This window comes from Cordyceps javanica, chromosome 2 (genome assembly GCF_051103115.1).
Source record: "Cordyceps javanica chromosome 2, complete sequence".
NCBI classification, from domain to species: domain Eukaryota; kingdom Fungi; phylum Ascomycota; class Sordariomycetes; order Hypocreales; family Cordycipitaceae; genus Cordyceps; species Cordyceps javanica.
This window is the reverse complement of record NC_139296.1, coordinates 5540093-5552729: the sequence shown is the minus strand read 5'-3', so window position 1 is coordinate 5552729 and position 12637 is coordinate 5540093. Positions and strand designations below refer to the sequence as shown.

Sequence of the window (12637 nt, the reverse complement as noted above, 5' to 3'; positions counted from 1 at the left end):
CTTACTTACTCGACAGGGCAGTGACACCAGGCAGCTCCTTGCCCTCGAGCAGCTCGAGCGAGGCGCCGCCACCGGTGGAAACGTGGCTGAGCTGGTCCTCGACCTTGTACTTGGCGGCGACGGTGGCCGTGTCGCCGCCGCCGATGATGACAATCTTGCCCTTCTTGCAGCCGTCGACGGCGGCGTCGAGCGTGGCCTTGGTGCCCTTGGCAAACTTGTCAAACTCAAAGACGCCGGCGGGGCCGTTCCAGAGGATCGTCTTGGACTCGGCAATGGCGTCCTGGAACAGCTTGACCGACTCCTTGCCGCAGTCGAGGCCCATCCAGCCGTCGGGGATGCCGTCCTTGTCCGTGGCGTAGCCCTCGGCGGCGTCCTTGTCAAACTTGTCGGCCGTGACAAAGTCGGTGGGCAGCACCACCTTGACGTTCTTGGCCTTTGCCTTTTCCATGAGCTTGGGCACCGTCTTGGAGCCGGGCTCGTCAAAGAGCGAGTTGCCAATCTTCATGTCGTCAATGACCTTTTTAAAGGTAAAGGCCATGCCGCCGCAGACGATGAGCGTGTTGACCTTGTCCAGCAGGTTGTCGATGAGCTGGATCTTGTCCGAGATCTTGGCGCCGCCGAGGATGGCGAGGAACGGGCGCTCGGGCGACTCGAGGGCCTTGGCAAAGTAGTCGAGCTCCTTCTTCATGAGGAAACCGGCCGCCTTTTGGGGGAGGTCGACGCCGACCATGGACGAGTGAGCACGGTGGGCAGTACCGAAAGCGTCGTCTGTGGAAATTCAATTAGCTGTCGGCGCACACAAAGACGCATGTAACGCGCACTCGCACGCCATGTCTTTTGACAACAGTCGCGTGTACAAAAAAGAAAAGAAGAAAAAGAAGAAGAAGAAACGCAAAGGGGTGTTCACGTACTGACGTAGACGTCACCGAGAGCCGTGAGGCCCTTGCGGAACTCGTCAACCTTGGCCTTGTCGGCCTTTGTCTTGTTGCCGTCGGCGTCCTTGGCGCTGCCCTCCTCCTCAATGTGGAAGCGCAGGTTCTCGAGCAGGATGACGGCGCCGTCGGCGGCGCCGTTGACAATCTTCTCGACCTCGGGGCCGACGCAGTCCGGGGCAAAGGTGACGGGCTTGCCCAGCTGCTTCTCGAGCTCCGGCACGACGGGCTTGAGCGAGTACTTGGCGTTGGCCTGGCCGTTGGGGCGGCCGAGGTGGGACATGAGGACGACGGCCTTGGCGCCGTGGTCGAGGGCGTGCTTGATGGTCGGGATGGCGCCGACGATGCGCTGCGGGTTGGTGATGGTGGTGCCGTCGAGGGGGACGTTGAAGTCGACCTGCGAAGGGTCCCTCGGGGTTAGCAAAAGAGTCGGCCTCCCCCCCCACCCTTACGCCTCTACTTTTTGGTCATGACGTTTTTCTCTTCTCGCTCGCTGGTTGTTGTGGTTGTGATGGGTAGACAAAAACGATGGCGGGGTATCCGAACTCACCCGAATAAGGACGCGCTTGCCCTTGACGTCAACGTCGGTGATGGAGAGCTTGTTGGAGAGAGACATTTTTTTGAAAAGCGACTCAGATCAGTGCACTGGAATGTCTGGAAGAAGAAAGGTAGGAAATGGGTTCTGTAGCTCGTGGGAGGGGGAGAAGAGAAGCCAAGAGGGAGGAGGATGATGATGGGCAAGGTGGGATGGAGGGGCAAAGCTGGGGCGAGGTAATTTCCTACTGGGCCAAGCTCTAGATAACGTAGCTTGACCATCCACACTCGCGCATTGTTGCCAGGAAACCCCCACTTCCCATCAAGGTGAGTACCATTACCACTGATTGAATTAAAGTGAGCGTGCTTTATTTCTGTCGTCGTCTTGAAATTTTGTGTGCTGTTGCATCGTAAAATGTCTGGTCTCGGGGAGCATACAAGTGGACGTTCAAAGTATCAAATTGACCATCATGACTGTGTTATGACGTGGGGTCGCTAATTAAAAGAAAGAAAAAAGAAAAGAAAATGAAAGAAGAACCAGACTGAATTAATCATCTTATACATATTCATACTTGATCAACCGCTGAGAATCGACCATCGTGAAAGCTCCAACGTCGTATAACGCAGCAGGGCTGCTGTAAATTAAAAACACCAAGACTTGTACCTCGGCAGACAACGCATGCAATGCTTGTTACATTGCCATTAAAAAAAAGCAAAACAAAAACAAAAACAAAGAAACAATCATAAACATCGTTACCATCTCATCGTGCCGTCCAGATTCCCATCATGAGAATAATTCGTGCGTGCCACCATCACCAGACGATCCGTGGCAGTTGGCTCACCAGCGTCCCCGTCGCCGCGACGCGGGCCACAGCCACCGTCTCAACCCGCGCTTGAGGCGACGGAGCTGCCCCGGCCGGCCGCCGGGAGCACCATCGAATTTCGTCTTTTTTTTGGGACCGCCGTCTGCTGCCGCCGGGTGTTCTGCCGCGCCAGCTTGAACGGCGACTGTTCGCGCGACACTTCCTCCTCGGCCTCGAGCGCCTGCGCCTTGGTCAGGACGTAGCCGTAGCTGAGCACTTCAAACTCGGCAGCGGGTTCCTCGTCACCGCCGTCGTCATCGTCATCATCGTCGTCGTCGTCGTCGGCGGCGGTGATAGGGTGCGCTATGAAGACGGGCCAGACCGGTTTGAGCACTTCATTTCTGCTCAGTCGCTGTGCTGGGCGCTGTGACTGCGACGTCTGGGCCGGCCCTGCCGCCTGCTGCTGCTGCTGCTGCTGCTGCTGCTTCTTCGCCGTCTCCGTTGTCGCTGGTGTCGTCTGTGACTTGTTGTTATTTTGGCTGCTATTTGTTGCGTTGGGCTGTGATTTCCTCTTGTCCGGCACCTCGAGCGGTACGGGATGGCCGTGCTCAGGCCACGAGACGGACCGCGCCACGACCCTGTTCTCGAGCGCGAGCGTCTTGTTCCACGCCTCGGCGGCCTCGGCGCAGAGCGGTCGCAGCCTCGCATCGAACCCGGACGTGGGCTGCACCCACTTCCCCAGCGCGCCGACAATCTCCTTGACGGCGCTGTCGACGTTGGCCTCCTGCACCGCCTTCTTGTCGTCCGGAAAGACCTCAAGCAGCTTCAGCAGGACGGCACGCACGCGTGACTCCTGCTTCGGATGATCTACGACGAGGGTTTCGAGCAACTGATGCAGGTCGTCGCCCACAAAGGCTTGCCGGAAGATGTGCCGGTCGAGAGCGTCGCCACATACCGCGAGCGCGGCGACGACTCTCATTTGCCTCGCCGCCGCCGAGTTGGACGCCGGTAGTGGGATAGAAAGCTTTTCTATGACATCTGTTGGCGCAGAGTGGTACGCCAGGTCGGCGCTCAACTCGTCGTGGAAGAACGTTAGGAATTGGTGGAATGTGTTGTCTAGGGCCCTTTTGCTACCTAGAGTTAGCCTTCTGTTTTGCCATAACTATGGCAGGCAGCCCTGAAGGATGGCGACACGAGGCCAGGAACAAGACACGTACACTTGCGCTTTGCCGGCCGCCATGGGCCGTAGTTGAACTGCAAACGACTGCACATCGGCAAGTGAATCGTTTGCTTTTGCCAGCTCCTCCTTCTTGCAAGACAGGTCCTGTTTCAACGTGCGCAGGGAATCGCTCAGAACTTTAGCACTCGTCTTCTCCAAATCGAGCTCCTCCTTGGCCTTTTGGCAGAGAGCCTGGTGGCGAGTGATTTCGGCGCCCTTCTTCTTGATGGTTTCGCCTTGAGAAAGTAGTTGAATCTCTTGCTGCTTGACCTGGCCGGACAGCTCGTCGACCTTGTTCTTTGCGTAGCGCAGGCTCTTCATCTCGTCCAGCTTGGCTTGGAGCTCGCGCTCCAGCGCTGCCTTTTCATCAGACCATGCGCTGCGCTTCTCGGCAATGGTGTCTATATTGGTGCGGTTCGTCACCTCGAGGTCCGAGTTCCGCTGCTTGAGCTGCTTATTTTCAATGTCGATCCTGAGCAGCTGCTGTAGGATATCGCTAGAGGAGAGGAGGGCGACGAGGTCTGGTGAGGAGCCATTGACACTGTTGGCTGGCGCACCGCCTTCCTGTTTTGTTGTTGGTTTCGGTGTCGGCGCCGGCATGACTCGGTGTAATAGAGCACTTTTGTCGATGAAGCTTCTCCGCGACTCCGAGTAGCCACAACCTACAGTCCGTCTTGCGCGCGGGAGCTGGGTAGATGTGCAGTCTTATGCTCGGCCGTTGTGGTTCGCAATAAGGTCGCATTGCATTTCGGTGGGCAGCGTTTACATGATTGGTTGCCGTGTTATGCTGTCTTGGATCCTCAGCGGCAAAATCTAAACGTGCGAACACTGCTTGTCCAAGGACCAGCCAATGAATCGCCAGCCTCAGCGCCAAGGGATTCCAGGCGACCAGCCTGCATCAATAGTGGCAGGCCACCGCATATCACATCGCATACAAGCATGCTGCTGCCAATAGAAAACAAAGATGGGTGAGTCAGGTTGGTGGGCATGGCCGCTGATAGGCCTTCTGCAGAGCCACTGCAGCTTGACGTCGACTCGACATGCAACGCATAAACAAAGCAGCCGTCCGGGTAGCGATAAAAGGTGCTAAATTGAGTACGCCTAACGCCTCGTGGCCCAAATCGGCAGCCATGGTGGCCCAATAACTAAGGAAAAAAAATACAGTTCCAGTATGGATGCTCCTGCTTTCGCTGTGTTTTGACGGACCTTGGCCGGCGGCATCGTGGCATGCCTCCACTCTCCAACTTATCCATCCATTAATAGCTTGAATCTTTCATCTACGATTTGTTGCTGAATTTGAAACGTGCTGGACTACACGTCTTGTAATCCGAGTCGCTCAGTCGGTGCTGTTGGTGAGAGAAAGGTACGCAGTCCAGGCGATACCAACCGTCGAGACAAATGGCTACAGAGAGTCAGGCACCGAAACATCTGGCGAGGACACCGCACTTACCAACTGATACTGTACCGGCATCAAGCGAAAGTTGACGAGCTGCACGGCTGGCCAGACCACATAGTTGGCCTTGAGGGTCGGCACGTACATGTCGCGCAGCTTGTTGCTAACGGCACGGCGGCCACCACCCTCTGCCACCGTCATAGCGGTAAAGAAGAGGGCGACACCAAAGGGCGCAAAGACGATCTGATCGAAAGCAACACGCTTCAGGGCCGGACCAAAGGAGCTCGTCTTGGACATGGGGAACAGGCGCTCGAGCAGCTTGAACCAGCGAAACTGGAGGGGTGCGACGCAGAAGCCGTAGCCCATGAAGCGCGTGAGGCGTTCAAAGTCAAACGAAGGCGGGCGGCCGGTGGAGGGGCCGAAATCGCCGAGGGAGTTCTTTTCATAGTAGGGGCTCTTGCGGCCGAGCTCGTGCATCTCGACGGTGATGGTTTCGTCCTTGGCACCACCAGGCTTGCGAACGACGCGGTGGCGAAAGGCGGTAATGACTTGAGCGACCGTGTCGGCGATGCCGCCGAGGAGGGCGTTGGTGACCATCATGGTGATTACTGAAAAAATTAGCATTGTTGCTCTCGAGAAGAGCAGCGATGGAATGGCGTACGTGGTCGCTCCTCGTACGAGGCATTGAACCTCGCCGTCAGTCGGGCGGCCAGCGCCATTTCGATGAGGAGAATAAGGGTATGGAGGAGAGGCTATGTAAGAGAAAGATTGTTAGTGGACTGGATTAGAAGAGGAGGCTTGATGGACGGTATAGCAGGGCGCGCGGATGATGACGAAATAGAACTGGCAGCGTCGCTGTCCAAGGCAGGGGCGTGGAGCAAGGGAGACGGCGGCGTTAGCGTCTGACGGGTAGAGATAACGTACAATGCGGCCCAAGACGTATCGGTTGACGGCGGACTTTTGCAGAGTCGAGTCCCAAGCCATGCTGGTCGACGTGATCGAACGAGTTTGGGGAGAGGAAATAATCAACTGTTTGCAAGCCAGGGTCGGGGGTAGCGGAATATGCGCAAAGGCTTAGCTGGCCTTGCTTCGGGGGCGGGTCTGGTTGGTTGAGGTTCGATGACGACAGAGGCGTAGATGGGCGTCTGGAGCAAGAGGGCGGTCGTTTCGGGCGGCAGCGAATGGTAAAAAAAACAAAGGTACGTATTAGGGGATGTGATGGAATGATTGATGGCAAGAATAGCAAGCAGTGAACAAACCGACCGGACCAGGCGGATGGTGAGGGTGAGTATGAGGATGCGGATGGGGATTCCGGGAGAAGAAAGTCGGGGTCGCGTGAGCTGTGGCGGAGGTCTGTGGCGGAGGTCTGTGGCAGCAGTGTTGTACCTAGGGGGGGCTGGGGGGCTAGAGAGGACGCTATAAGGTGTTTCAGTGCGCTGTCGTGTGAACGTTTAGTGTTTGGGCCACTGTATCCTCCCCTGTTTTAAAGGTTAAGGTACTCAGTAGGCACGTCGGCGCCTAAGTAGTACTTGGGTACTCCTGCGACTGGATAGAGGCCCCTGCTGTACATCAGCCAAGACTGGGAAAATAAAACAAAAAACATCGACACTATAACTGATACTCGTGGAAAGGTTGTTTTTTTTTCTTGATTATTTACACTTCTCTATTTACAGTCTCACCTCGAGCGGTCATGGAAGACCGCTACGCCACAGTAGCCACTACTCACAGAGGAGAACCCCTGAACGTTTGCAGCAGCCATTTATTTCCGCCAGCCACAGAGCACTAGCCACAGTGAGCCACCGAGAGACACACATCCTCCAGCAGCCGTTTGCTCAACTCAACCACCTCGAGCAATCTTCTGCAGCTGCGCGTACGCGCCGTTGAAGATCTGAGAATCACCGCCATAGGCGTACTTGTCGCTGTTTTGCCAAAAGGTCTGGAATGGCCAGCCGTTAGGGATCTCGCCGACGCTGCTCGCGTACCGGGCCAGGCTCAGCGGGCACTTTTGGCCAAAGGCGGGACTGTTGCCCGTGCACGTCTTCCACCAGTCAGTCGTCGTGTAGATGATGGGGTACTGCGTCGTCTTGGCCTTGTAGTGCTCGACAAAGTCGCTGATCCAGTTGACCATGGCGCCCTGCGAGAGGCCGTAGCACGTCGCACCATACGGGTTGTACTCGATGTCCAGCATGCCCTGTATACGTCAGCGCACGGATTCAAAATACAAAGGGCACAGAGTCGCACTGTACTCACCGGAAGAGTGATTCCATCGCCGCTCCAGCCGCCGCCGTGCGCCAAAAAGTAATCCGCCTGCGCCGCGCCAGACGACCGGTCGGGCAGCGCAAAGTGGTAGCCGCCGCGGATGAAGCCCGCCTTGGTGGCACCGGGATACTGCGAGTTGAAGCTCGACGAGACAAAGCCCGTTCCCTCGGTAGCCTAATAAGTCGTCAGCATATTCCTCTGACCCTTACTACCCCTCTGCACCGTACCTTGATCATGACAAACCGGGCACCGCTGTTGTAGGCGGCTCCCCAGTTGACGTTGGGCTGGTAGCCGGAGACGTCAAAGCCCTGGACTGTGGCCGAGGCGACAGAGGCGAGGCCGACGAGGCCGGCGACGATGGACGAAAAGGACTTCATGTTTGGTTGCTGTGATTGCAATGCAGCGTCTTCCATCGAGCGAGACAGGATGACGCTGCTGTATTTATATTCGAGGCCCTCGGCAGCCTCCGCTCAATAGACAGACACCACCACTTACTTTGCTTCCGCTGCAACACCGACGTATCTACCTACTCGCCTGGATTTCGCCGTTGCGCCGACACCCCTGCAACGCGATCCGAGTCTTGACCGACCGTGGGGAACCCCGTCAGCCACTCAGACCCCAAGTACCGCCGGCATCTGTTCCATTCTTCCAGAATTGGACCGGGAAACGTGCTGCCATCAACCCAGCCATAGGCCACACGCGGTGGGACGGCATTGCAATAGGAATCGCGGCTGAAGATGGCTGGTGGGCCCGTGAACGAGGAGAGCGAGCAGTGCGACGCAGCTCGCCCTTGTACTCAGTTGCAGTTCGCGTTCAAGCTCCCCGCTCGGTTTCCGGCTGCAAAAGCCAAGGTTGCCGGATTTGGGCGTGTACATTCGATCTCAGGGACGTTGCAAATCATGTCGGACTTGTCGAACGCTCGCTGGAACGGGACAACGAAAGCCAACCGTCGATGAACCGGAGATGTTCAAGATACATCCTCGCTTATCAATTATTGGCCGGAACCCCAAGTACAAACTCGCTACAGATTACTCCGGCGCAATTTACCTGCAGATCGCCATGCTAGCGTCGATGCAGCCATGCCATTATTAACCCCGTCCCCGGCCCCAATCCCTTGGCAAAAGCAACCTCCTTGGCCTCCCATCCAATGATAGCGCAATCGCCTGGCAGAAAAATGGCCAGCTGAAAATGCCTACCCAGTATTTTTTTTTGCTCGACAGTATTGCCGACCTGACCTCGAGACTGTTTCGCTGTTCCTGCCGGTTCAGCTCTGTGAGCTAATGCCATGAGTGAGATTTTCGACCCGCCTTGTCCTTGCTAGCTTGTCCTCCCCATTGTTACCAAAGTAAGTTTGTCAAGATATGGGGCTCCGTGGCGCCGCCTCGTAGTCATCGTTGGAACTCTTGAAGGCGCGGCTCTCGGAAAATAGACATCATAATGGCAGCAACCGTCACGGCATTCGCAGACCTGTTGCTGTCAAGTACCCTGCCGTCTGCCTTGGAGTTGCTATCCAGCTCTCGCTACAAATGGAATACGGCTTCCGAAGCTGGCCGAAGCGGTAGCTCAAAAGGGAAGTGCAGGCCGCCCAGCTGCGACGTTTGCCTCGATTGGGAAAATGCACATATACGGTCGCAGAATCAAGTCTCGAGTGTGCGAGCAAGACTTCCCATACAACGGTAACCCCGGCAGGCTTGACTATCCGATGAAGAGCAAGCCGGTGCTGTGAACCAGTCTTTTCCGGCATGTCGCAGATTGAGGGCACGGAGTCGCGAGCGCAAATTGCACTGCGCAACCCCGAAGCTGCAAGTACCTTGAAACCTATTGAGAAGGCTCTGCTGCACCAGATATTTACACCAGAACCATTTCGGCCGAGAGGAAACATGCAATGCAGGAGTAGAAGAGAAACTCCACAGAACCATTATACGCTTCAAAGGACTAGAAATTGTGAACAAGCAGCAAATGTAATTCCCGGCCCCAGCAGGCCGCACAAGTCACTGAATGAGCGAAGGAAATTCTGCACCAGCCCACCTGCTGAGAGCAAAAAGCTTTACCTCTCTGTTTTCCTACACAAACACACAGCTGCTTGGCAAAACTCGCGTACCACAATCTCCCCAAGGCCACAGCAGAGCGCTTGCTTTAGCCTATTGCGCTAATTCGCAGCTGCCGAAAGGCAATATGCTTTCAAGATTCGGCTAACAGAAAGAACGTGGTGGGTGCTGGTGGTCAGCGTGGCCCAGCATGACCGCCTTAGCGATAGAAAACTCCATCTAACGCCCAAAACCTTGGTTCTCGGACAGGAAGGCATCGGAAATCTCCTGACGGTATTGGCCGCAAGGATTCATTCCGCGGGGCCATCTGCCCTAACTCAGTCAACTCGGCCGGAACCCGCCCAGGCCAAGCCAAGCCAAGCCCAGCCAAGCCAGCTACGGATCGTACAAGATCGGACCAACGATTCACGATCTACCATCATGGCTCTGATAAAAAGATTGTCGATCGCAAATTACGGGAGACCATAAGTTATCTTCGGTCACTATCTGTAAGCATAAAAGATCCTATTTACGGCTCCCCACGACTACTTAGTCACATTTCTGTCGCAGAATGCAACAATGCACGCTCGCGATCAGCGTTGACACCCCTGCCGCGCTGGAAATGGGCCCTTTCAACTACAACTAAAGTATTAGGCGAGGCAACAGCAACTGACTGGTCAAAAAACTCAACTAGGCTCGAGTTCTAGGCTAAGCTTCTCAGCAAGGTCGCGGCACGTTGCGGCGGCCGATCCACCACACCCGCACGGCAACGCGGCACGTAGTAGGCTGCGCCACGGGGAGTGAAGAGCTGATGGCCAGTAATTGCCTACTATGCGCAAGACCCGGGGGAACATATGATGTCCTGATCATGCGTTTCGGCGGAGTCGCAGGTCCAGCCACGACGGCGACCAAGTAGATCTTGGACTGAAGCTTGTGGATTCGCCCATGTCGGGGCCACTCTGCGATAGTGTCTGACGTCAGGGCTGGGACTTGCGAACCAGTTTGCCAGTATCGCGCAGCGACTTGTCGCCAACGTGGGGAGCCGAGTGGTGCACCAACACATGGTTGGATGACTGTAGAGTTTCGCGATAGCCAGTCATATGCCAGCTAGCATGCGACTTCAAACATGCTTTTTTGGCTGGTGATCTACCATTCGCTTGCGTCATCCACATTCAGAGGAACCTGATTGACAACGCACACGTCCACAGTCGCGGACCATCCAGGAAGGCCATGGCAGCGGTGGTATATATAAAGAGCCACACCTAGGCCTGCTGCCTCCAGGACTGCTTTCCATGACCAAAATCCAGGCGTATTTCCGCACAACTCGCACACTCCCGCACCAACACAACACAACCACCGCGCATCATGGAAGAGGCCTTGTTCCAGGCCCAGGCCAAGTTCCAGGCGTCGCGCGGGCTCACAAAGGTCCGCGCCCGGCCCAACCAAAACTACAAGCGCCACGGCACCAAGTCGTACGTCTACCTGCTGAACCGCTTCGGCTTCGAGCCCACCAAGCCCGGCCCGTACCGCCGCGTGAGCGCCCTGCACCAGCGCGGCCTCGCGCAGTCGCGCGTCGCCGTCGGCGGCCGCGCCGCCGTCACCTCGCGCCTCGCCAAGGCGCTCGACCCCGAGGGCAAGCAGACGGGCGAGGTCACGGCCGAGGACCAGCAAAACGACTCCGAGTACCTGTGCGAGGTCTCGATTGGCACGCCGCCGCAAAAGCTGCTCCTCGACTTTGACACGGGCTCGTCTGATCTTTGGGTGCGTTTTAGTTTTCAGTATTCAGGTTTTTTCTCGCTTTTTTTTCTTCGCTTTTTTTTCTCATTTTCTTCTTCTTCATTTTCTTCTTCTTCTTCTTCTTCATTTGCAAGAGCATTTCTCCCATAAAACCAGAGAAGTGAAGCAAAGAAGAAAAAGGAGGGAGAGAACAAAAAAAAAACCACAATACTCACTGGCGTGTAGATCTTTTCCACCGAGCTTGAGCAGACGACTCAAAAAGGCCACACCGTCTTTGACCCGTCCAAGTCGTCCACCTTCAAGAAGCTGCCCGGGCAGACGTGGCAGATTTCCTACGGCGACGGCAGCTCCGCGTCGGGCGACTGCGGCAGCGACAACGTCACCATCGGGGGCCTCACCATCGAGGGCCAGACGGTCGAGCTCGCATCCGAGCTCGCGGATCAGTTCGCGCAGGGCACGGGCGACGGCCTGCTGGGGCTGGCGTTCCCGGCCATCAACACGGTCCGCAAGGACGGCCGGCCGGCGCCCGCGCAGACGCCCGTCGCCAACATGATGACGCAGGGCGACGTGCCCAAGACGTCGCAGCTCTTCACCTCGGCCTTTTACAGCGAGCGCGACGCCGACGGGCCCGAGTCCTTCTACACCTTTGGCTACGTCGACGACGCCCTCGTCAAGGCGTCGGGCGCCGCCGAGGTCGCCTGGACCTCCGTCGACTCGTCCCAGGGCTTCTGGATGTTCCCGTCGGCGCGCGCCTCCGTCGCCGGCAAGATGCTGACGCTCGCCGGCAACACGGCCATTGCCGACACCGGCACCACCCTCGCGCTCGTGTCCGACGAGGTCTGCGACGCCCTCTACAAGGCCATCCCCGGCGCCAAGTACGACGCCCAGCAGCAGGGCTACGTCTTCCCCTTCGCCACCAGGCCCGAGGACCTGCCCGAGTTCAAGGTCGCCGTCGGCGACCACCTGTTTGTCATCCAGCCCGAGGACCTGGCGTTTGCGCCCGCCGACGACAAAAACTGGTACGGCGGCGTGCAGTCCCGCGGCAAGAACCCCTTTGATATCTTGGGCGATGCGTTTCTCAAGTCAATCTATGCTGTAAGTGCCGCAAATGAGTTTGTCTCCTTCTCTCGAAAAGGAGATGCATACTAATTTTTTTTTTTCCTCGACCAGATCTGGGACCAGGGAAACCAGCGCTTCGGGGCCGTACCAAAGATTGAAAAGACGCAGAACCTGACACCTCCCAAGACTCAGTAAACTGCTAGTTTACTGCATGTATATAGTTATTTCATGACTGAATGCTGCTCAGCTTACGAATCTCTGATGTTGAATATGCCCTTTAATGATAGCAAGCTCGTCTTCAATGTGTTTTGTTCGCTTCCGTGTTCAAGTGTCGACATTGGGAAAAGTAACAGCTGGTATTGATATCATAATGTGAAGCCTAGAACGGGCCATGGGTAGTCATCGTCAAAAGCCCAAACGCTGGCAATTTTCCGCATCGGTGGCTGACCGACGCAGCCTCCACACATCACGCGGCTGCAAGACAAAAGTCTACACTCTATATCTGCACGTCTCTTTCACTATGGTCATCAGTCTTTGGAACGGGTGCCGTAGTGCAAGTTGGCCGCGACCTCTACCGCCGCAGTATGCCTTTTGCACCGGCAAAAGCGGCTTTTACGGCGCCTCAATTGTCATTGTCCATGGATGCAAGGGACCCATCGGCCACCGTGCTCGAT

The 12637-nt window shown here is 56.4% G+C and overlaps 5 protein-coding genes across 5 annotated transcripts; 1 reads left to right on the top strand and 4 right to left on the bottom strand.

Moving 5' to 3' along the window:
* Window position 1: 1 nt before the first annotated feature.
* V2A60_004175 (phosphoglycerate kinase) lies at window positions 2-1548 on the bottom strand (the record flags this gene model as incomplete). Its single annotated transcript, XM_083255496.1, has 3 exons — window positions 2-768; window positions 912-1329; window positions 1483-1548. The coding sequence occupies 3 exons, from the start codon at window positions 1546-1548 to the stop codon at window positions 2-4; spliced, it is 1251 nt and encodes a 416-aa protein (XP_083111622.1).
* Window positions 1549-2348: 800 nt separating this feature from the next.
* V2A60_004174 (uncharacterized protein) lies at window positions 2349-4088 on the bottom strand (the record flags this gene model as incomplete). The annotated part of the gene is made up of 2 exons (XM_083255495.1): window positions 2349-3399; window positions 3487-4088. 2 exons carry the CDS (start codon window positions 4086-4088, stop codon window positions 2349-2351), a joined length of 1653 nt encoding a protein of 550 aa, XP_083111621.1.
* Window positions 4089-4824: 736 nt separating this feature from the next.
* Window positions 4825-5865, bottom strand: V2A60_004173 (Mpv17/PMP22 family protein; the record flags this gene model as incomplete). The annotated part of the gene is made up of 4 exons (XM_083255494.1): window positions 4825-4890; window positions 4939-5489; window positions 5543-5633; window positions 5806-5865. 4 exons carry the CDS (start codon window positions 5863-5865, stop codon window positions 4825-4827), a joined length of 768 nt encoding a protein of 255 aa, XP_083111620.1.
* Window positions 5866-6718: 853 nt separating this feature from the next.
* V2A60_004172 (lysozyme) lies at window positions 6719-7517 on the bottom strand (the record flags this gene model as incomplete). Its single annotated transcript, XM_083255493.1, has 3 exons — window positions 6719-7072; window positions 7132-7314; window positions 7368-7517. 3 exons carry the CDS (start codon window positions 7515-7517, stop codon window positions 6719-6721), a joined length of 687 nt encoding a protein of 228 aa, XP_083111619.1.
* A 3015-nt stretch (window positions 7518-10532) lies between these two features.
* Window positions 10533-12158, top strand: V2A60_004171 (aspartic peptidase domain-containing protein; the record flags this gene model as incomplete). The annotated part of the gene is made up of 3 exons (XM_083255492.1): window positions 10533-10928; window positions 11130-11999; window positions 12075-12158. 3 exons carry the CDS (start codon window positions 10533-10535, stop codon window positions 12156-12158), a joined length of 1350 nt encoding a protein of 449 aa, XP_083111618.1.
* Window positions 12159-12637: the final 479 nt, after the last annotated feature.